General features: G+C 48.9%; 1 protein-coding gene across 1 annotated transcript in view; it reads left to right on the top strand.

Moving 5' to 3' along the window:
* si:ch73-335l21.1 (insulin receptor substrate 1-B) overlaps window positions 1-25,000 on the top strand; it is a 43,527-nt gene that overhangs the window by 8,357 nt on the left and 10,170 nt on the right. The window contains exons 2-3 of the mRNA XM_042710518.1: window positions 4,721-5,194; window positions 5,653-9,160. Coding sequence (XP_042566452.1) covers window positions 4,721-5,194; window positions 5,653-9,160 — 3,982 coding nt within the window. The remainder of the gene's footprint in view (window positions 1-4,720; window positions 5,195-5,652; window positions 9,161-25,000) is intronic.

Below are 25,000 nucleotides of genomic sequence, written 5' to 3'. Positions count from 1 at the left end.
ACAGACACACAAACACACACACACGAATGTCTCCTATTTTGCAACCACAAGCAGAATGTTCTGGAAGCATTTGCGGAAATGTTAGTCAGAAAGGAGTGGTGAGCCCCAGTAAAGCGTGCTTTCGTGAGCCTCATAGAAACACATATGGCTATGATTGCTTCATTTATACAGCAAAGAGACAGGGTTAAGACACACACACACACACACACACACACACGTATACATATACACAAAATGACGAACACCAGACTTTGCATAACTGATGATGTGAATGCAAACTGTAGGCTACTGTGATGGCATTTGCAGACACGTTGGATATAACCACATTCCTGCCAACAATCTCTCTCACACACACCCACGCACACACACACACACACACACACACACACACACACTCCTTTTGCTGCAGACAATAGCCCATTGTATGTTTTCTATGATATGTGTTCTATACCATTTCATAAACGTACAAGTCCCAGCTGGATCTGGCCCCTTAATAAGAGTTCTGAAAGTTCATGGGGATATCCTCACCTACGTGTGTGTGTGTGTGTGTGTGTGTGTGTGTAAATATATGTGTATATATATATATATATATATATATATGTCTGTGTGAAAAGAGAGAGAGAGAGAGAGACAGGTAAAACCTCATTATCATTCTAGATGAGGGTGGCCCTGGTTTCTGCCATGTCAGGCTGATTTATTAAAACAGGTGCTGTGGGCTATGACCAGACCACCCCCACCCCCACCCCCCACCCCTCCTACATGCCACTGAGCCGCCACAAGGCCAGCCTTTGTTTGGGCCTCTCCACAGGTGAGGGGGCAGAGGGGTCCCTGCTGAGGAGCGGGGGTGTGGGGGAGCACCCCAGGGCTGATTATTGTTTTCTGTTTATTTCCCCTTCTTTGGTCTGTCTGTCTTTCTATCTTTCTGTCTTTCTGTCTTTCTGCCTGTCTGTCTGTCTGTCTGTCTGTCTGTCTGTCTGTCTATTTCTGTCTTTCTGTTTGCCTGCCTGTCTGTCTGTCTGTCTGTCTGTCTGCCTGTTTGCCTGCCTGTCTGTCTGTCTGTCTGTCTGTCTGTCTGTCTGTCTGCCTGTTTGCCTGCCTGTCTGTCTGTCTGTCTGTCTTTCTCAGGGGTCGTTTTTCCTTTCTTGGCTTTATGTTTTGGCAATCTACTGTTCAATGATAAGGTGTTGTGTTAAATCTGCTACAAACTAGATTTGCAGAATGTTGAGACTTTTGTTGCTAAAGTCATTGGACATCCTTCATCGATCCATGAGAAAAAAAAAGAAACATGAAGGTGTACACTCTTAGTGCCTGTATGTACTGTCTGCTAACCCTGATGAAAAAGACATTTATTTGTTCACTGTGCAATGACTGTCCAATTTTCCTGTTTTACACCATATATCATTAAGAGAACAGTATTTATCCTAAATTCACATGGTTGTCTTCTTGGCAGTCAGATCTGGTTTACCAAGCACTGTTTGGATGCCCTGTTTTGTTGCTAGTCTGTATCCTATATGGCCCTATTTTTTTCTTTTTATTTATTTAGATGTATTTATTTTTATTTATTCTGTATTTTGACTCAGTGGGCTACACTGTGGCACTTTCCCTGAGTCCCCATACAGTTGCATAGGAGGGCCGTTCTCTTGGGGTGCAGCACGCTGAAACTAGTAGGTGCGCCTCGCCCTGATTTAAGAAAGTGGATTGAAGCTGTGCCAGTGGATTAATATAGCTTCTGCCATGGCACAGAATAGACAAGGTTGAACTGTGCACCAGATCTAGAGCAGGACTATGTTGTCTGTCTGTCTGTCTGTCTGTCTGTCTGTCTGTCTGTCTGTCTCTCTCTCTCTCTCTCTCTCTCTCTCTCTCCCTCTCTTTCTTTCTTCATTTCTTTCAATCTTTCCCTCTTGTTTCTTTCCTTTATTGCTTTATTGACCTAGGACCTAAAATGTTGCCAAAGCGACATTGTACCTTTGTGTGTCCATATCTATCTTTTTTTGGCCTTTCTTTCTGAGTCACTCTTGCACAATAACCACGCGTGCTCACACAAACACATAGTCTGTACACATACACACACACGCACACGCACACACACACACACACACACACGTGCACTCACACAAACACATCGTCTTACACATATTCCCCTGAGTGAAGGGATGGGTGGTAAGGCTAGAGGGGAAATGAGCTTTGGTCCCGGAGGGTTGTGGTGTGGCTACAGTGAGGCGCTCTCCTTTTTTTTTTTTGTCCCCTCTCTTTCTGTCTCTCTCATTAAAACCTGTCACTCCAGCCGCGGAGGAGTAACCTCATGGGGAGAATGTGTGACGCCTGCTTCAGGGGCGGCCTTTTTTACGACCCCAGCAAGTGCTGAAGGCGCAACATGCTCCAGCACCTGTATGCAACGAGCAGCAACCGCATACACGCAGACACACACACACACACACACACACACACACACACACACACACACACGAGCCATGGCTTACAAAGTTGCACTGAAGGATTCATACACAGAGAGACTGCTTACCTCAGCATGCACGAACACAAAACACACACACACACACACACACACACACACACACACACACACACACACAGACACACAAGCACACACACACACACACACTCAAGTACACAATATACTGTAGACAATAGCTTACCTCAGCACCCAGCCATGCACCTGCAAACATTTAAACCCACTGATAAAACACACAAAGAAAACCACTCTTTTACACTATCTTACGCACAGATTCTGTCTCTCTCTCCCTCTGACTCACTCACTCACATCTCTCTCTCTCTCTCTCTCACACACACACACACGCCATAATCTAGGAGGCCTTGTTGCATTCATGATGGAAGGTGATGAAGCCCTCCCCCACTGAAGTCTGAATCACTGAAGTATGTGAAGTGGTTGGAGGTTTGGGTTTCATCATGTTCTCTCTCTCTTTCTCTCTCTCTCTCTCTCTCTCCTTCCAACATGGAGCGATGGTGTTTGGTCTCCCTTTGAAGTTATTCAACAGGTTTCCATGCAGGCACCGGTGTGAGGGTTAGTCAGTCAGGGTGGTGGCAGGTACGGGTGTTGCACAGTCCGAACACGCAGGTGTCATGGGTTTTAAATGGTGTGTGTGTGTGTGTGTGTGTGTGTGTGTGTGTGTGTGTGTGTGTGTGTGTGTGTGTGTGTGTGTGTGTGTGTGTGTGTGTGTGTGTGTGTGTGTGTGTGTGTGTGTGTGTGTGTGTGTGTGTGTGTGTGTGTGTTATGAGTGAGGGGAGGGGATGGGGTGGATGATGTGTTGTGAGAGTACTCCTTAATCAAGAAATAAAGAGAGAAAGAGACATGACCGAGCATAAAAGAGCAGTTTCTTTATTTTATTTTATTTAATCTTCCTCCTACTGCCTTGTTGTTGTTATTGTGTGGGCCAGTTTGTCCTCACACCATACTGGCCCACAGCACCAGTGCTCTGAGCCTAACCTCCAACCTACCTCCATCTTCTCCTCAACCCTACCTCCATCTTCTCCTCCAACCCTGCCTCCATCTTCTCCTCAACCCTACCTCCATCTTCTCCTCAACCCTGCCTCCATCTTCTCCTCCACACTACCTCTATCTTCTCCTCCCTCCTCCTTTGAGGTCAGAGCGTGACGGTCAAGCTGCTGGACACTGAGATAGGGGCGTGAGCTGAGCTGTTTTCACCCTGATCTCTCTCTCTCTCTCTCTCTCTCTCTCTCTCTCTCCTTCCCTCCCTCCATTCCAAAGAGGTTAAGGGAGGACACAGGAGCCAGAAATGACCACCTTGCTTGTTTTCCTTCCCATGATGGTACCACGAAAGAGCTTTTAAAGGGGAAACTGAGTCATTTTTAGCTGTAAGATAAGTACTACTTATTGTCTGTGAGACTGACAAACATCAGGGGTGGACAGGTTCAGAGAGGAAAAAGCCCGCCCTGGCGTTTCAGTCAATTGGGAGAAATGCTAATTGCAAATGGCTAATTGCACAGCCTGGAGGTAGGTAGGAGTTGAGGGTGAAACTGGCAGGTGACATGCATGGGTGAGGCAGAACCATTTTTGTAACCCGGAATGTTCTTCCTTGGAGGTATAAATCTACTGATCTTGTGCTGCTTGGCTAGTAGTATCAGTGGAGCAGATTTGCACACAAGTTTCAGGAATGTGTGTGTGTGTGTGTGTGTGTGTGTGTGTGTTTTGTGGGACTGAGGTAGGGAGCATAGATTACTACAAAATTCAGTAAAGTACAAAAGAGTCTGCCAAATTCAGATAACAAGGTATATGAAATTATAGGGGTTAAGAATTCACAGTACATTATAATCTTGAAACATCTTGAAATAATTTTCTTGTGTGCTTTGAACATTTTGTCTGTGTGCGTCTAAAATTGAGGTTTTGTGAAAGGATGTTTGGGCTGCAAATGGTGTCACCTCGTTTATTGTCCCCATGGCGTTGTAGAGAGGGAACCTTTAAAGTGCTGCACAAGCTGCGGTCCTCCCATTGGTCCCCTGGGCCTCGTTAGGGTTCAGTGCTGTGGCTCGTTGTGTAAGCTCACTGTACAAGGTCACTTACTAATGTATGTGTGTGTGTCTGTCTTGTGTGTGTGTGTGTGGTTGTGGGAATGGTGAAGGGTGTTGCCTACATAAGGTCGGTCGTTGCCCTGGGTCTTCTTTTGCTTATGTCTTTGGTTCATCCTTTTTTTTTGCTTTTGCTTTTTTTTGCACTTGCAGTTAGTCGCTCGATAATCTTCAATCCCACGCTTTTTCTCTTGCTGTCTCCTTGTTCTTCTTCCTTCCTTCGACATCATTGACTGTGTTATTTGTCTGTAACTTTATTCATTCATCATTTTCATCAACATTCATAATTGTTTTGCCCTTTCATTCATTTAGCCATTCATTTGTTCATGCATTCACTCACTCTCTTGTTCCCTCCCTCCCTCCCTCCCCTGCAGCTAAGATCCCCGTGACTGACTGTGGCAACGGAGACTACGGTGTGCCCACCCCAGGGCAGGCCTTCAAGGAGGTGTGGCAGGTGAAGGTGTGGCCCAAGGGCCTGGGGCAGGCCAAGAACTTGGTGGGCATCTACCGCCTGTGCCTGACTGACAAGACGGTCAACTTCGTCAAGCTCAACTCGGACGCCGCTGGCGTGGTCCTGCAGCTCATGAATGTGCGCCGCTGTGGCCACTCTGAGAACTTCTTCTTCGTTGAGGTGTGGTTATGTGTGTATATGAGGTGTGTGTATGTGTGAATATGAGGTGTGGTTATGTGTGTATATGAGGTGTGTGTATATGAGATGTGTGTGTGTATATGAGGTGTGTGTATAGTGTATATGAGGTGTGTGTATGTATGTGTGTGTGTGTGTGTGTGGGGGGGGGGGTATGAATATGTATGAGAGTTTTGGTTTGCAGTCGTTCACTGCCAAATGTGACTTTCAAGGTGACTCAAATGTTTATTCAAGTTGACTCACAAGTGAGACCAAATAAAGTCAAGAGTACGGCTGTTATGGGGACTGGGAACTTCAGAATCAAAATTGTTATAAGACCAGTGAATATCCTTGAATTATCCAGAGAAGTATTCAAAGAAATACAAGTAGTTATGTAGTAGTTACAGTAGTTATACGCTGATTACCAACTGCAGGAGTTGAGCCCTGTGTGCCTCTGTCCACAGGTAGGTCGCTCTGCCGTGACGGGCCCCGGTGAGTTCTGGATGCAGGTGGAGGACTCGGTCGTGGCACAGAACATGCACGAGACGCTGCTGGAAGCCATGAAGTCCCTGAGCGAGGAGTTCCGTCAACGCAGTAAATCCCAGTCGGGGGCTTGTGCAGGCGGGGGCGCCACTGCCTCCAACCCCATCAGCGTGCCCTCCAGACGCCACCACCCCAACCCCCCGCCCAGCCAAGTGGGGCTCACGCGCCGCCCCCGCACCGAGCCTCCCGCGTCGGGGGCAGCGTCGAGCACGCCGGGGGCTGGAAATGCTGGAAGTGAGTGTGGAGATTGCGAAGGGGCTTCCAACACGTCGCCCACCCCGCGGTACCACAGCTTCCCCAGGACACGTGCGGCCAGCGACGGAGCCAAGTGTGACGACATGGGCGGAGGCAGTGGGTGTGGAGGGGTTGCCATGGGCACAGCCAGCTTCAGTGCCAGCCCGACCCCAAATGGTGGCTCCTGCTCCTCCACACCCATCCTCCGGTCTAAGTCTGTCCGAGCACCCCCTTCGGCTAAACACCCCCACGGCCTGATGCGCTCCACGTCCACTCCCGCCGCCCCATGCCCCCACAACCGCATCTCCCCCGGTGGACACGGGGCTGACTCCTGCCTCCTGTCACCTGGAGGTGGTGCCGGGGGTGCAGGGGGTAGTAGCAGCAGCATGGGGAGCAGCCTTGGTGGCGGTTCCCAGGCTGGAGCGTACAGCCGCGTGCCCAGCCTTCAGACCTCTCTCTCAGGCTCCCTCAGCGACTACGGCTCCTCGGATGAGTATGGCTCCAGCCCCGGGGAAGGTTCGATGCTTGCACCCCACAGCTTGTCCAGTCTCGGGGGCAGGGACAGAGATGACGAGGGGAGCAATTACATCCTCATGAGCCAGCAGCAGAGAAGGGGAAATGGGTCGGCTTCTGCGGCTGGCTCAGGGTCCGTCCCCACACAACAGTATCACAGTATGGGCGGAAACACCACACAAACGCCCCAGGGTAGGAGGATCCTGCGGCGCTTCTCGAGTCGGGAGTCCGAGGCGGAGCGCTGTTTCCTCAGCAAGAGAGCCTCTCTGCCCCCCATGGCCCTGGAGCGCCTAGCCCCGCCGAGGAGAGGTGGAGGTGGAGTTGGAGACGGGGAGGAGCAGGTGGAGCTGGAGGAGGACAACTATGCGGTGATGTCGCGCAGCATCAGCCAAGACCCCTTCAGCCAGCGGCGTGATGCGGCCCTCAACGCCTCCCAGCCCTCCACACCGGGAGGGCCGTCAACCTATCTGGACATGAACGCGGAGTTCCGAGGCGAGAACGGAGGCTCTTTAGGTTCAGGGGTCACCGTGGGAGGTGGAGGTCAGGGTGGGGGACCCATTGACAATGGCTACATGTCCATGTTACCAGGGGTAATTGCCACCCCCCCATCCTCCGTCTCCAACTCGCTGGTAGTCGCTGTTGCCGATCCGGATTTTGGCCGGCACCCAGACGCTGCTGACGACTACATGGCCATGACGCCCAACAGCAGTGTCTCGCCCCCTCAGCCCATCCGCCCTCCTCCTGTCGCTGACGGCTACATGATGATGTCGCCCAATGGCAGCTGCTCCCCGGACCAGCGGGGCTTGCCTGGCGCCTGGGTGGGCAGCAGCAGTGCCGACAGCCGGGCCGGCAGCGACTACATGAACATGTCCCCCATCAGCACCCGCTCCACCAGCGGAAGCCCTCCGCCTCCCCCAGCACTCTCGGAACACCACGCCCGCTCTGACCCGCATGGTAATGGTCACCATGGCAACGGCCCCCAGCAGTCACCCCATCAGAAGCAGCAGCAGCAGCAGCAGCATCCCGCGCCGAAAATGGTGTACTCGTATTACTCGCTGCCGAGGTCCTACAAACACAACCCCACAGCCCACTTTGAGGATGGGCCCAGCCGGGGTAAGAGACTCAGTGCTGGGGGGAGCGCAGGGGGCAGCAGGGCAGCTGGTGGGGCGTTCAGGGGTCCCAGCAACAACGGTGGGGGCAAACTCCAGGACCCCCACGCGGGGCCTCTCTCTGGCCGACACCTGTCCCTCTCCTCCTCCTCCTACTCGTCCAGCTCAGCAAGCAGCGAGAGCCTGGGGGAGGGCGAGGAGAGGTCCCCTTATGGAGGAGCAGGGGCCAGGGCTGCAGCTCGGGGCAGAGATGGGCCACTGCAGCAACACCTCCAGCAGCAGCAGCCCTACCAGGGCCAGAGGAGGGGAGCAGCCGGACTGAAGCAGCAGGGGCCGGGGCAGCGGAACCGCCCGGTCAGCCTGTTTGTGGACGTGTCCAAAGCCAACACTCTGCCTCGCGTGCGAGAGAGCCCGCTGCCCCCAGAGCCCAAGAGTCCTGGGGAGTACGTCAGCATCGAGTTTAAGGGAGAGCACAGAGCAGGAGCGTTTGTAGCGACAACAACAACAACAGCAGGCGCGGCTGGTGGGAGAGGATTCAGGCCTGGCTTCTCGATTCCCTCGACGTCCACCTCGTCATCCTCCTCTAGTCGCCCCCTCCCCCGCCCCATGTCCTGCCTAGCGGGGTTCCTCCCCGTGTCCCCAGGGGCTCCGCTGCCTCCCTCTGCCACCTGTGAGTATGTCAACATGGACTGTGGCCCTTCTCCGTCCCCTTCCCCACTGTCACTCACCCCTCTGGGGTTCCCGTCCTTCTCTTCTCCCGCGACGTCTCCGCTGCCCACTGCGACAGCTCCCAAGGCCAGAGACGAGCTCCGGCCCGGCTCTTCGCGGCCGGACGAGGCGGGGAAAGGACCCCGGCTGCAGGCCCCCCAGGCCCCAGATTCGCCCACGTCCTGCGGGGACTACACAGAGATGGCCTTCAGCCTGACTGCCAGCACCCCCACCACCAGCTCCACGTCCTCCCCCAAGGGGCCGTCCCCGGATCGGCCCGAGTCCATCCCCGCGGGCCCGGGCCTGAGCCTGGGCCTCCCGCTGGACTTCCCCATGGGGAGCAAGCAGGGCCCCAACCCGGACCACGGCGCCAAGGTGATCCGGGCCGACCCCCAGGGGCGTCGCCGCCACTGCTCAGAGACTTTCCTGGCCGCGGCATCCTCTGGGTCGTCCTCGTCATCCTCGTCTGTGTCCGGAGGGCTCCCCGAGCACGCCCAGGCTGTGGCCAGGCGCCTCGGCTTCGACAGCATCCTGTGGGGCAGCAGCATTGCCGCCTCTCCCGAATCCCCCTCGCAGCACGGGCCACCCTTGCTACCCAACGTCCAGGCTTCGTCCGCAGAGCAAGGTCTCAACTACATCGACCTGGACCTGGCCAATAAAGAGAGCCCTCACTCAGGACTGGACGGCCCCCAGATGCCTCAGACCATCCCCACGCGTCTGTTCTCCGGCGTACTGGGCGGAGGGGCTGTGGGAGTGGCCGGGGCGGGGCTCGGAGTGGTAGCCTCCAGCCTCAACACCTACGCCAGCATCGACTTCTACAAGTCAGAGGAGCTGCGGACCCACCAGAGTGCCGGCAAAGACACAGGTGAGTTCCGAGCTGGAGTACTGGAAAATTTAGAACATAGGAGTACATTACATTACATTACGACAGTGGTACAGGAGGTAGAGAAGTCGTTTAGTAATCAGAAGGTTGCTAGTTCGATTCCCTGTCGAAGCGTCCTTGAACCCCTAATTGCTCCTGATGCTAAATGACTAAATGTAAATGTAAATGTACATTACACATGTTTCATACATATGCACACTGTTTCTTTGACCAAAGGGTACCCTGTAAAGCCAATTGCACATTGCCTCCAGCCAGACAAACCCAGCATGCATTGCTTTGTGACCTACAAGCACACACACATGTGCCCCATGCCCTGTTATTCACACCCCAGTTTCACACATTAGGTCTACCTTATGATGTGCTAATTAGTAAATCCAGATGGTTAGCACACTTGCGAGGATGTTTGCTTCTAATGCTCATTGCATAACAGCCATACGACATCCAAGCTTACAGAGAAGTCATATCTCTGTCTATAAATGCCTGACGGAAAGTTATGGTTAGCATCCAGCCATCCAGTCTGTGTATGTATACAGGCTTTGCAACAGAGACAGAAAGATTACTTCACTCCCATTGGCGTCCTCGTGCCGTCTTGCCACCGGGGTGATTTTCCATCCTACTGTCAATTGTTGACATGAACTCTACCCTGACCCCTTCTCCCTTTCCTTTCCTTTCTCTAAATTATTTTTCTCCGTCTCCGTGCCTCTCTTCGGCCACACCACTCCCTTTATCTCCCTCTACAGCTTTTGTCTCTGTTTAGCTTCTGCTGTATCATAGTTGAAATTGACAATGGCCTTTTGGGTAATACACCTCAATGAGTGCCATGTACCCTCTCAGTCTGGTATTCATGCCCAGCTGGTGCCACGCTGTGCCTGTGCCACTCACCTGGCCTGTGGTCGACTCCCCATGAGTCCTTAACCAGCTTTGATTTCTTTGGCCCCAAATCGCATAACCATCGAATCATCTCAACCCCTGGATATTTTAGTACTGTTCGGCAAGGTTTAATCTGACAGGTATGTTTTGGGATGTACTTCAGATGGCTGTTTAGAGCTGACTTGTATTGGAATTAACGTAGTCTTCTAGACTTGGTATGAATTTAAATATTTTAAGAATTTGCTTTGTTTAGTAATGTAAAGTGTCCATGAGAATCATTTCACAGAATCAAGTTTTTTTTTTTTTAAATGAGATTTTTAGGCGTAAGGCACATGAAAGAGTGCAGTCGCAGGCTTACGTCACTTGTGGTTGGTTTTTAACAAGGCACCGCTGTGGGCCTGAGTCGGTTTGCAGGGGCCAGTCAGTGTTTGGGCTAAGGTTACACGTCGACATGTGGGTTCTGGATTAGTTTCCTGAGCCCAAGCAAGTTCTTGGAAGTCAGAATTTACAGTTACAGTTACAGTTGCGAGATAGAAAGTCTCTGCCTCTAAAAGATAGTCTACCAATGTACCATATGTGGATGTTTGTATTCGTGCATGGCAGAGATTATGAGTCTGTAAGTGGGGGCATTAGCAATCGTTAGTTTAAATAAGGAAAAGAGGTAGTGTTGTGTATGTGTGTGTGTGTGTGTGTGTATGTGTTAGTCAGGGTGACGACTAAAAGTATGTGCTTGCATTTAGCTCATTCTTTGTCCCTGACCAAGAATGTGTCTGTCTGTGAGGGGGGCTATGAGCCAGCCTAGGTTTGTATGAGTAAAACATGAAGTGTCTGCGTGCGCGTGTGTGTGGGGGGTGCATATGATTGTGTGTGTGTGTGTGTGTATGTGTGTGTGTGTGTGTGTGTGTGTGTGTGTGTGTGTGTGTGTGTGTGTGTGTGTGTGTGTGTTGCGTCGCGTCGGCAGTGAGTGTTTTCTCAGTGGGCTGTCACCCCAGCTGCCGCGCGGCAGTGAATGTAGCATGTTGGCTGTGAATGTTGAGTGGAGGCCAGCCACCTCCAGACTCTCTCTACCTTTCTCCTCCTCCTCCTCCTCCAGCCACCCTCCACCACCTCCTTCTGCTCCAGCCCTTTGGTGCCCGACTCTGGCACCATGCTCCCGGCTGAGCAGGGGCCAGCAACCCCCCTCCTCCTCTCCTTTGCCCCCTTTAATAAATGATCCTTTTGTTTGGTCTCTCTCTCTCCATCTCTCTCTCTCTCTCTCTCTCTCTCTCTCTCTCTCTCTCTCTCCATCTCTCTCTCATACACACACACACACACACACACACTCTTATAGTCTTTATTGTTTGACCTTCCTGTCTCTCTCCCCCTAACACTGTAAGAGTCTTTTTCTCTGTAGCATATTACGTATCATCTTTCACGTGAGCACACACAGACCCCCCCCCCCGACATTTCTCTCATACTTGCTGGCATGCCGTACTTTGTGTGTGTGTGTGTGTGGTTAGTGTGGTGTGCCAGGACTCATCGCCATTGTTCAGCGTAGAAGGCTGATAGAAGTGTGATAAAAATAGATTCAGTGTAACCCCCCCAAAATATCTGGAGCAGGAGGAAAAGTCTGTCGATATATGTGACGCTCATGTGAAAGTAACAGAAAGAGGTGGCAAGTGAGAGGTAGAGAGTGTGCGAGTGAGTGAGTGCGTGTGTTTGTGTGTGTGTGTGTGTGTGTGTGTGTGTGTGTGTGTGTGTGTGTGTGTGTGTGTGTGTGTGTGTGTGTGTGTGTGTGTGTGTGTGTGTGTGTGTGTGTGTTCGACTAATTTTGGGCACGAGGTTGTTTGTATGTGGGACAGTGTATTTACGTTTGTGAGTGAGGTGTTTGTGTTTTTCAGAGAGTTTGTTTGTTTGAGTACATTATGTGTTACTATGCAGTGTGTCACCATTTATCTCTCTCTCTGTGTGTGTGTGTGTGTGTGTGTGTGTGTGTGTGTGTGTGTGTGTGTGTGTGTGTGTGTGTGTGTGTGTGTGTGTGTGTGTATGCGCGCGTGCCCGTGTACCACAGATCTGCTCTAAGATTACAGAGAGTCAGGAAGCGATTAATCGCGCAGTCTGTGGATATATTTGTGTATGTGTTCCTTCGTTAACGGCCGACGATCCAGACTAATTATGGGGATTTTCCCTGGCTGTCTGCCAGTATAGAGGCCTAGCCTGACCCGAGAAGGGAGGGGAGGGGGGGAGTGGCAAAACGAGAGGGAGAAGTGTAGGGGAGGGTGAGGCCACCAAAGAAAAACACAGCACACATGAATATTTCAGCAGCCGTATGTGTGCGTGAGTGCGTGTGTGTATGTGTGCGTGAGTGCGTGTGTGTATGTGTGTGCGTGTGTTTGTGTGTGCGCGCATTTGTTTGAATGCTGAATACGTAAGGTCACTCACTAGTTTGGGGGCAGGCATGTATGCTTGTGTGTGTGTGTGCGTGCGGGTGTGGGTGTGTTTGTATTTAACAGAGAGGGACAGAGACTGAAGACGTGGTGATGTGAATCGTTTCCAGTGTATGTGTGTGTGTGTGTATGTGTGTGTATGGTCACCTTTGCTTAGGCAGGTTTAAGTGCTACACCAAGTGTCTCTACAGTTAGTTGAGTAAACAAATGCAACCTTCATTGCACATTAAAGACGTACAGTCTCTCTCTCTGTATCCTCTATGTCCCTCTTGCTTTCTCTGTCCACTCCCTCACTCTCTCTCTCTCTCGCTCTGTCTCACTCTCTCTCCTCCCTCTCTCTCCTCTCTCTCTCACTCTCTCTCCTCTCTCTCTACCTCTCTCTCTCTCCCTCTCTCTCTGTCTCTCTCTCTGGTCCAGTCAGTGAGTGATGTGGGGGTGGTCGCTGAGCTCTTTTTCTACCCTCTCTTCAGGCTGCCTGTGCCACGTGTAGCACAGAATTCTGGGTAACTCTGTGTGTGCCAGGACAGAGCCCACGACTAACTGCACAGAAACACACACACATACACACAGACACACACACAGACACACACACACACACACACACACACACACACACACACACACACACACACACACACACACACACACACACACACACACACACACATACACACAGACACATACACACTAAGCCACATACACACAGACATATACACACATACACACCACCACACATGTGAACAGCTGCTGTCTCTCTGTCTCATGTATGCATACATGAGATTCTAGCTGGCCAGTTGTCAGCGGAAGAAAACAGTGCCTTACTGTCTTCACACCTCACACAAAAAATGACATAGGTCATCATAACCTCTATTATGGTGTAATTTGAAAGAATGCCTGTGTGTGTGTGTGTGTGTGTGTCTGCGTGTGTGCGCGCATGGGTGTGAGCATGTATGTATGTGTGCGTGTGCGTGCGTATGTTTAACTGAGATAATTCAGAGACTGCTTAATCCTTTCTCTCTATCTAACTGTCACACACTGAGACTAACCACCATCGTTTCCTCTTAGTGCAAGTGTTTGGATTCAACCTTATACGTGGGGGAGTTAGACTGGGTTCTATGCTTGGTCCTGAATTTGACAGGTTCAAACTGGGAACTATCACTCTTCATAGACACACAGCTGGGCACTGGAGATGGAGGTCTCTGCATCTCTGAACTGCTAATAGAAAGATGGATAAATACAATCAGTATAGACTCTATATACATTATATGCATGAAACGATTGATATTCACATTTTTACACACACACACACACACACACAAATATTCTCAGACACACACTCTCTCACACACACACACATTCTCAGATACACACACACACACATACACACAAACACACACACACAAACAAGGAATGGAATAGTACTGTATAACAGATCAACTAAAACACTGAAATACAGATACACACACACGTGTTCTGTGAACTGTGCATTTACCTGCAGGAACTGCGGTTTAGAGGGCGAGGAACAGGAACGAGACGGACAGGATAAATCACTTCAGTCCGCTCTCTGAGTCCTGTGTGAACTGCCAAAACCATACAGCCACACACACACACACACACACACACACACACACACACACAATAAACACCCACTCTCTCTCTCTATCTCGCTCTTTCTCACTCACTTACTCTGTATTCCATTCCGTTAATGACACACACATACACTCAGCATAGACACATATAGACATAGACACACATACACTCTTGCACATGCATACATACAAATACACCCACACCTACACATACATATAGAGAACCAAGCCGTCTGCATTCCTTTATTTTACTCTGCACTCTGTATGTCATGTGTTTTTACTCTCCTCCCTTCTGGCTCCTGCTGTGTCAGGGTGTGATCTGTGTTGTCACGGCCCCTGCGGCGTCAAAGCGGACTCTTCTAGAACACTCCGCACATGTCAGACATGCAACCCCGTGTCCCTCTAGGACGAGGGCCGAGTTCAGCACACACGTGTACAGGACCTCACCATGGGGGTCTCGTGACATCACCGGCACGTCAGAGGGGGGGGGGGGTCAGCAAGGGCTTGTCTGTTGTCACTGTAAGACTGGACGGAGGCCCCCGCTGCCCTCCAGGGACCAGAACTAGACACCGTCAGCCTACAACAAAATGGCGTCGAGAGAGAGAGAGACGGAGAGAGAGACGGAGGGAAGGAAGATGGGAAGGAGAGAGAGAGAGAGAGAGAGAGAGAGGGAGAGAGGGGAAGAGAGGGGAAGAGAGGGAGAGAGGGGAAGAGAGAGAGATGGAGAGAGAGAGAGTGAGAGGGTAAGAGGGTAAGGGAGAGAGAGAGAGAGAGAGAGAGATGGAGGGAATGAAAGAGGGAGCAGAGGTTGGGTTTGACAGGGTGGTAATCCAGCTCTATTTCTGCCCTCGGTTGACCCTGTGGTCATGTATGCTGCTCCATGCAAGAGGAGGTTTTGGATGTGTGTGTGTGTGTGTAAACGTAGCTCTATGTGAGGCATGCTGTGGGGTATACCACAGGCTCCTGCCATGACTGCTGAGATGTCCATGGTGCCCTATGTCTTTGTCTATCCTGCTCCTGTTGTGTCTGTCACCCCCCTCAAAGTCTTTTGAACCTTTTTCTTTGTCTATTTCTTTCTTCCTTCTCTGCCTCTACCTCTTTTCTAACTCCCTCCCTCCTTTTGCCCTGTTCTTTCCCACCCTACCTTTAAAATATGTCTCTCTTACTGTTCCTTGAGACAGACAGAGGTTAAATATTTGACATAGTTTCCTGGGAGAATTTGGTGCGGGCAAGTCTTTAAATATTTGAGCGGAATAGTCCCTCTTTCTTACGGTCAGATACAACTAACAGCCAGATAGGCCGTTGTTTGATCACGGCCAACACTGTTGAACACGCCCTTTGAGAAGAGAAGTGCACGGACGTAGAGCTTTGAAAAGGAGGCCGTTGCTATTGACACAAATGGGATCGCCGGGGCGGGGGACGTCATCGGTGCGCGCTTCCCATGAGCCTCTTTGGTGGACAGACGCAAATGCAGAGTAGCCCTCTGCTTACCTCAGACAGTCAGTCAGTCGGTCTCTGCAGCGCTCAGCTATATGTGCCCATAAGACACGGGAAGCCTGGTCAGCAAAGATGCAAAGAAGGGGGAGGAGGAGACAGGGGAAGAGGGATAGGGAGAGCGGGAGGGAGGGAGGGAGGGACACACCAGACAGTGAGAGCTCTTCGGTCTGTGTGAACGCGTGGACAACTCCCACTTCAACCACCATGGAAGCAAAGACATGAAAAATGTCCTGAGAAGCCAAAGAGTCTCAGCTCAGTATAATTATTTTCTGAGACAACATAGTTATGGCACCATATGACATCATCGTGAAAAACACAAACAATTCTCCCAACTCCTTCAGGAGTTAGCGACCACTAGAGGATAGCCAAGTGAGCCTGTGCGCTGTGCCTATGGAGTCCCCATACGGTGAGCTTTGCAAGGAGCTTCGTAATTAGGCATCAGCGCCTATCAGCAGTACTGGGAAACGCAACTACCTGTCATACTGTTCCAAACAGAAGCACAACTACCTGTCATACTGTTCCAAACAGAAGCTCAGGCGATAGGTGGGGAAGAAGAAAAACAAAGCAGTGGTTAGTGAGAATCTGTTACATTGAGTGAGGTAGTTATGGCAACGGTATCATTTGTTCCTGCGCACAATTGGTTTGTCAATTCTAACAACAACTAGCTGGTCAGTAACTTAATGATTGAGGCTGTTTAGCCTGATAGGTGTTTTTAAAGAGTTTGCATCAATGTCCTGGCTGCTACGGTTTTTCCTACGCTGTCAGTTAATTTTAATAACCTGTTTTTAATGTGTAAACGGCATATTGAACTGAAGGAGATTTGCATAATAAAGGAATAGATGTCTCCATAGATAGTCCTACTAAAGAGAGCAGGGTCAGTTTATCCCAATATGAAGATGACAGTTGACATTTTCTGCATATGGTGTCCACTCATGCACCATTTTAATTATCACAATTAATATTCGTATTTATTCTGTACTTAAAAAAATAAAAGGTTCGTTTAAACAGATACCCTTCGCAGATGTGTAGACTGTGGGGGTCAGGGGGGCTGGGTTCGGTGATCCATGCTCAGACTAGAGTCCCTAGTAACACTTCTGCACCCAGTATAATCATTAAAAAAATTTTTTAGCTACAAATGGAAAAACAGACTAATGAAAAAAACAGACTAATGGACAGAGAGAGAGAGTTCAAATGAGGGTGGGGTGGTGCTGGCGCTGTTGATGCCTGTGTGCTGTTTAAGTGGCGGTCAGTGACGGATCATGGCAAGCGGGCTAGCAAGAGATTTAATTAGAACTGCAACGATGTTGAACGAAAGCTCTCGGAGTCTGAACGAGTTTTTTAATAGTCCACGCTTCGAGAAAGAGGAACAGACAACCATTGTCAGAAAAGAGCCGTCTAGGTTTGTGGCCGTCTTTTGGTGTGCTGTCCTGGTTGTGTGGTTGCCCTTGCTATTAGAAGATCTGGTGTGATGGAGTTGCATGTTCAAGGCTGCCGATGTTTAGTGAGAAGACCATTGCTGTCGTTGCTATAGATACTAGTATGTAGGTTATAATAAATAATAAAACGGATAGAATGCAAATGCTCAAAGTAATGTTTTAATCTTAAAATAAGTGTAAAAAACTCTACAGATCAGAGTTTTGCTTTGGTTTTTGTACAGCATATATCCCACTGACACACCCAAAATGAATATTTCAGACTAAGCTACTATTAGCAGCGCTGCAAATCAACAGTTAAGTTGGGAAAAAAAGAACAGATTTGATACAAAGAGGAAGAGAAAAATAAAATGAAGATGCTGTGCTGTGGGGAGAGGGATAGACTGAGAGGGAGAGCAATGAAATTATGAATTAAAAAGGAAAGAAGGGGAGAAAAAGGGATAGAAAGGGAGACAAATCCAGATCGGCTAAGTTCTAAAAGCTGAAATCCCTTAAGCTCAGTGACAGGCCGTAGGTTATTGGTCTCGTAAGGAGCAGTTTCTGGGACGTCAATGCCACACAAAAGCGCCAGTGTGCCATCTCCTCTACCCCCTCGCCTGCCTGCCTGCCCGCCTGCGTGCCTTCATGCCTTCCTCCGATCCTGGCACACTGCCATCCAGAGGAATGAATGAATGAATGAATGAATGAATGAAACATTAAACATGCTCTTTATTTCTTGTTTTCCTTCTTCTTACCACACCCCTCTCTTCTCCTCCCCCCCGCGGTACTCTGGTCTGAGGAGTGTTAAAGATTAAAGTAGAAAGAAGAAAGCATAGAGAAAGAGAGAAGAAAGGATGAAGAAAGATAGGTTACTTGCCCAAAAGGCTGTTGTTAGAGTTTGCATTAGCATTATAGTGTGTTAGCTTGTTAGCGATGCAGGTGGGCCGTTGAGGAGGCTTGGAGCTCTGTTGGTGCCCTTCAGGCTGCCAAAAAACTTGTATAGGAACGTACGGATCCCGTGACACCTCTATACCTCCCTCTCTCTCTCTCTCTATCCTTTTTTCCTCATCCATCCACCTCTCGCCACCCTGTATGGCTTACTCAGCATGACACTGTCCATCTGACAGTCAGCAAAACAGCTAGCTTGCAGCACAATGCGTCTGAGTGGCGTCTAGAACCCTGCTGGGCTTTTGCTCTGGCGTTTAGCTGCTCGCGCTGCGCTGTGGATGGAGCTTTCTACTGGTTGACAGTTGGTACGGATGTTGTGCAGATTTGCTGAGGGAGCCCATGCTGTGTTCAGTGCTGGAGCTTTCCCCTAGTTGTAGTAATGGTGTGTGTGTGTGTGTGTGTGTGTGTGTGTGTGGTGTGTGTGTGTGTGTGTGTGTGTGTGTGTGTGTGTGTGTGTGTGTGTTTGAGAGAGCATATTCTAGCACCTGACATTGTAATCTACTTGGTAAGAGGTCTCTGTCACATTGTCTATGTGTCATTGTGTGTCTGTGTCTGTGTCTGTGCCTGTGCCTGTGCCTGTGCCTGTGCCTGTGCCTGTGCCTGTGCCTGTGCCTGTGCCTGTGCCTGTGTGTGTGTGTGTCTTTTCACTAAGCTTGCACCCTTTAATCTCTATTTGACTACAGAGACACAGATAGAGGGAGAAATAGAGAGAATGAGAGGAAATAAACAGGATTTTGCCAATTGAATAGATGAATAGACTCTCTAATCCTAGACAGAAGGAGAGAGAGAGAGAGATGGAGGGAGAGAGAGAGAGAGAGAGTGATAGAGTGCCAGATAGACAGACGAAGAGACGGATAATGTACAGTGAGATGTACGATGAGAGATGAGATATCTACCCACACACACACACGGGCAAACTTGGTTATTGCACCAGGGACAGACGGAGAAAATGTGTACCAAGGACGGAGAGAGTAAATTACAGATATGTCATACTGACCTTTCCCCTGTAATCAGTGTGCCGAGAGATAAATTCTCTCTCTCTCTCTCTCTCTCTCTCTCTCTCTCTCTCTCTCCTTGAACTCAAGTTCAAGTAGTTTTATTGCCATGAGTGTTTACATGCAGTGTCCCAGTAAACAAAACGAGCGTCCATCTGCATCAGTAGCACACATAGTGCGTGCGCATAATAGGCCTGGATTAGGTATGCAGTGCATGCAGTCTGTGGGCCTCCAAACAGAAGCTGAGGAGAGTCTCAACCTGTGGTGTGTGTGTGTGTGCGTGTGTGTATGTGTGTGTGTGTGTGTGTGTGTGTGTGTGTGTGTGTGTGTGTGTGTGTGTGTGTATGTGTGTGTTTTCTCTGTCTGCAGTGGTAAGTATACTGAGCCAATTCCCTCTTGATCTCTTTAGGCTTGAGATGTTTGTACAGGTCTTACTGGTCTTGATTTAGATTTGATTACCATCTTGTCTTCAGCCTTTTCTCACCCACTGTATACGCGCACACACACACACACACACAAACACACACACACACACACACACACACACACGGGTACATGGACATGTACAGACACCCAAACATCCGTCTCTTAATGAAAAGCTCTGAGTACGCACACACACTCCCACACATTGGCAGCCAACAGGGTGATCGGAACAAATATTGAGAGAGGGAGGGAGAGGAGGAGGAGGAGGAGGAGGAGGAGGGTGGCTGGCTGGCTGTTTGAACTTGCTCTTTTCCCCCTCCTGTTTCTCTCTCTCTTTCTCTCACTGTCCTGTGATCAGTTGATTTTTCCATTCGCCTGTAGCAGTAGTGAGTGTACATGTGTTTTTCTTTGTATTCAGGCTTGTGTGTGTGGGGGGGTGTTTATTATAGTGCTGATATTGCACCTGAACTTTTCACCTTATCCTAAGACTGTACAGAAAAAGTAGGCCACTGATAAGTTATCTGTGTGTGTGTGTGTGTGCGTGTGCGTGTGTGTTGTGACTTGTGTGTTTTGAGAGAGAGAGAGAGAGAGAGAGAGAGAGAGAGAGAGAGAGAGATGGGGATTCTGTGCTGATGACCTTTGAGTATATGATAGGGGTCATCTGAGAGAAGAAACACTTGAAGGACCTCATTCCTTCCCTGTGGGTGCGGGGTGTGAAGAGGAGGAGAGGGGAGGAGGGCCAACAAACAGCCAGATGGAGAGATAGGAGAAAATGCTGTGTGTTGTTTCTGCCCAGGGTGTGTCCATGTGTGGGTGTGTGAGTGAGTGAGTGAGTGCGTGTCGCGTCGCTGTTAGCAAAACGAGTAATATATATGTGCGTGGGTGTATGTTATTACAGACCTTGTGTGTGTGTGTGTGTGTGTGTGTGTGTGTGTGTGTGTGCAGCCTAGGCTGTGTAGCTCCTCCAGGTCTTGTTTCATAGACTAGAGGTAATGGAAAGAACTCCTCCGATTACGTGTGTGTGTGTGTGTGTGTGTGTGTGTGTGTGTGTGTGTGTGTGTGTGCGTGTGCGTGTGCGCACACACACGTATATGCATGTGCATGTATGTACGCATAGAAGATCAAAGCTGACTAATTGTGTGTTTCTCCTGTGTGTGTGTATATGTTTCTCCTGTGTGTGTGTGTGTGTGTTTCTCCTGTGTGTGTGTGTGTGTGTGTGTGTGCAAGTGCAAGTGCAAGGACAGTGCCACTCCAGTCATGTTTATTCACCGCAGGCTTTGTCGGCTCACATTATTCTGCACAGATCTCTTACAGCGGTGTGGCCCCAAGGTGTGTGTGTGTGTGTGTGTGTGTGTGTGTGTGTTTACCTCCATTGCATCACCCACACCTCTAGTCTGCGGGACAGAGGAATGACATAACTGCTCACACAGATTTATCCGCCACCATGAAACCCAGGCAGTCGTTCAGATTAGAACATGCTTGGTCAAGGATTATTGTGGGGTTTTGTTTTGTGTGTGTGTCTGTGTGTGTGTGTGTGTGTGTGGATTGTGGTGAGAGGTGTGTTTGTGTGTGTATGGTCAGAGGTTTTGTGTATGTGTTTGTGTGTGTGTGTTGTGGCTTGTATTGTACAATTAGCACATGCTCAATAGACTGCAGGTTCAGACTGTGTGCTCAGCCAATCACATCGTGAGAAAGTGGATCAACGAAAGCCGCTCTTGCCTACGAGTGCCAGCTCGCTCGCTCGCTCTCTCTCCTTCTCCTCTCGCTCGCTCGCTCGCTCTCCTCCTCTCTCTCGCTCGCTCTCATTCTATTTCTTTTTGCTTAATCCAATTCCCATGGATTAAAGAGTTTAACTTCCGCTCTGTGAGTGTGTGTGTGTGTGTGTGTTTGTGGCTGTCTGTGTAAACCCTGTAGTCAGTAAGCTGACCCTTGTTTATAAACCAGTCAATAGAGTCAGTGACTATCAAGTGTTTACTTTATTGGGGAACATCTATCTCCATCGCCTCCTTTTTTCCCTCTCCTCCCCCCTTTCCTTCCCTCCGTTCTCTGCTATTTCCATCCCTTGTTTCTTCCCATTCATACTCTCCCTCTCTGTGTGTGTGTGTGTGTGTGTGTGTGTGTGTGTGTGGCCTGCTCACTCCCCTCCTGCTCTAACAAGGTTTGTCTATAAAGAGCTTATGGCCGGTGGCCTCTTGCAGTGCAAAGCTGATTATGTCTCGCTAATGAGCCATTTCTCACACGGCGCAGCCCTGTGTTTGTGTTTGTGTGTGTGTGTGTGTGTGTGTGTGTGTGTGTGTGAGTCTGTGTGTTTGTGTGTATATGAGTGTACAGACGGTATGGAAGGGAACTGTGGGGGGCGGGGGGGTTATGAGTTCATTGAAGGATCATTGGGTGCAAGTAGGCATGTGTGCGTCTATGTCTGTGTGTGTGTGTGTCTGTGTCTATGTCTGTGTGTGTGTGTGTCTGTGTGTCTGTGTGTCTGTGTGTCTGTGTGTCTGTGTGTCTGTGCGCTTGGGTTTGAGAGTGAGAAATAAATAAAAACTGGAACTCCTCATCTGGCACCGTGACAGCGGCTAAGTGAGATGTGAAGGATAGATTTGGACAATTCATTTAGTAACATTTGTCATAGTGCAGCAGCTATTGAGTTTAATTTCACTAGGGTTGGTTTCATTCCATTATCCACACATTCCCCCTTTGGTTGGTTCAGTGTTTGTTGCGTGTCTACTGCTTTGGGAGTATTGTAACACAGTCATGCCCATACACTCCATCAGAACAGAAGAGAGGGAAGTGTAGAGGGAGAGAATGAGAGAGAGAAAGAGAGAGTGTGAGAGAGTGAGAATGAGAGAGAGAATGCGGATAGACACCCCTGCAGAGTGTGTTTGTTTCTATATTTCTGTTTCATTGTGCGCTAAAGAGCCCCTCCGGCGTTGTTACCATGTATATGTGTGTCAGAGATTTGCTCAAGCGTATGTGTGTGTTGTGTGTGTGTGTGTGTGCCTGTGTGTCATGGACCCCTCTCGGCTAGACTGGCTCTATCTTGTTGAGCGCTGATAGAACAGCTTGTCCTGCTGATGGAGTTATGTAACCTGACAATGTCGATAAAATCAACACTAAACTGGACTACATTCCCCATAATTCAATTTTTTTTTTCTGTACATACCTTTGCTTAATGAAAATGCTGCAAAGTCAGCCTCTTAATGGTGACTATACCTGCCTTAGACCTGCAGGAAGAATAGTCACAAAACAGTTGTGTTCTTTGGCAATATGTTCTTCTTAACTTTTCATTCATGACAAAAAAAATTGTAGCCATTAATCAGTAGCCAATGCATCTTAGATTCGTGGACAAGAAAATTGATATTCATATCTCAGGGTTAAACTTGTTTAGAAAGACTGACAAAAAAAAAAAAAAATTACATTTGTCATGTTCACTCTGACCATGAATGCTTTTGAGACAGTCAGTGACGAGAGTAAGCATTCATATTTGTCCATTTATGGGAACAGCTGACCGTGAGAGAACCAACACCTTGACTTTATAGCACCGTGGAACAGAGCTATTGAAGGCTATTAATAGCTGTGTGTTCTTTCACCAACAGAGATTACTTATAGCCGTGACAGGACACTGATACAGTTCAAGACTTTTAGACTGAGATTATTGTTTGATACTGATGTGGATTAAAGTTGGTTGGCTATAAATTCTGCAGGAATATAGAACTACATCAAGAGGGTTGGATATCACTCTTCCGGGCATTCCGGGTATCTACTGGGCATAATTTATATATTCAACCCTTCGAGATGGCTAGGAAATGATGTTATGTCACCTAGCGTCTCCACGTACTGGAAACCATTTAAAAAAGTAGCTAGCTGCGTAGTTTTTCCAGAATAATGGTCTGCAGTCAGGCCGATTTTTAATGAGTCATTTTGCTGAAGGCGAGACGTCAGCTGTTTTTAATCTGCATTTTCACTCGCATCTTTTTTTTCTTTCTTGCCGCTGGCACAAGATTACCTGCTTTCGCCTTCCCCGACCAAAGGATAGGAGTCAATGGGAAGAGAGAGAGCAGCCACTGAGCAGATCTGTAGTTGGTATTCAGTCATGTGATGCCGTCCAGCTCAATCCGATTGGTGTAGATGTATGTCTCACAGAAGCAGTGCACGCCCACCAGCGTCTGTTTTAGTCACACAGGTTCATTGAGTGCAGCTGTAGGTTCGTTTTAATACCAAATGCTTACCAAATGCCCTTTTGCCATGGAAAATAGTCATATTTATTTATTTATTTATATATCTGTTAGTGTGATTGTGTGTGTGTGTGATTGTGTGTGTGTGTGCGTGCGTGTGTGTGTGCGTGTGTGTGCGTGTGTGCGCGTGTGTGTGTGTGTGTGTGTGTGTACGTGTTTGTTAATGTACCAAGCACTCACATAATTAGGCAGCACTTCTCCAAGCCTCTCTCTGGTAATGAGATAAATCTACAGATTGTGTTCCACTGCAAGGCTGTGTTCTTGTTCCAGTGTGGTAAGTTTGATCTGGGCTTGGTAACCAGTGTGTGTGTGTTTCTACCTCCATTTACCGGGGATGGAGGTGTGGAGGTGTGGATATGTGTTCACTTAAGCTAGACATTTTTTGTGTGTGTGTGTGTGTGTGCGCGTGTGTGTGTGTGCGTGTGTGTATTTCTTATTTGTTATTCGATAATAAGCAACACACAATGTTCTGAGCTGAGGTCGGATGTTAAGATTGGTAAACACAGAAGTCGAGGGCATTAGTGCTCATAAAGAGTCCTGGAAACACACACACACACACACACACACACACACACACACACACACACACACAGGTGGCAGCGAAAACCCTTAACGAGACATAAACACTTACTGAATAGCTAAATTGGAGATAAAATGGAATGAATGCCATTTCTTAGAAAGACAGAGACTGTGAGAGAGAGAGAGAGCGAGAGAGAGGGTTGAGTCTTTGTATATGAAGGGGTAGAGGTGGGTTACAAAGGTTAGGAACACAATAGTCCTGGCACTGTTTAACATTAAAACTCTTATTAGTATTCATACAGAGATTGCTGATGTGTGTGTGTGTGTGTGTGTGTGTGTGTGTGTGTGTGTGTGTGTGTGTGTGTGTGTGTGTGTGCCCAAGTAATGGCTTAGAGACACGGGTGTTTTTTTTGTTATTCATCACAGTGTGTTCCTAGGAGATGGGCTTTTATCGCTGAAAAACAATAATGTGCGTCAAACGCTTCCTCTGCCAATTATGCCGAAATTACATATGGATACAATGTGTGTGTGTCTGTGTGTGTGTTTGTGTGTGTGTGTGTGTGTGTGTGTGTGTGTGTGTGTGTGTGTGTGTGTGTGTGTGTGTGTGTGTGTGTGTGTGTGTGTGTTTTTGTTATGTCATGTCAATACCATCCCCTCCCCAGTCACGTGTATCTGTGGGCTTCTCAGTATTTCTGAGAATGTCACAGGAGAGTGTGTGTGTGTGTGTGTGTGTGTGTGTGTGTGTGTGCACCGTGTAGACTCCAGGTTAAAAACGGCAGCGTTTCTCTGACATGCTTTATGACTTCTCTTGACCAGATCCACTTTTATTGCCCCCCCCCCCCTCCTGTCCAGTGGCTCCAAAGAGCTCCTTCAGTTCTCCTTGCACACACACACACTCATATACTCAACCA

This window comes from Clupea harengus, chromosome 18 (assembly GCF_900700415.2).
Source record: "Clupea harengus chromosome 18, Ch_v2.0.2, whole genome shotgun sequence".
NCBI classification, from domain to species: domain Eukaryota; kingdom Metazoa; phylum Chordata; class Actinopteri; order Clupeiformes; family Clupeidae; genus Clupea; species Clupea harengus.
The sequence above is the reverse complement of the archived record's forward strand: the minus strand, read 5'-3'. Positions and strand labels throughout refer to the sequence as shown.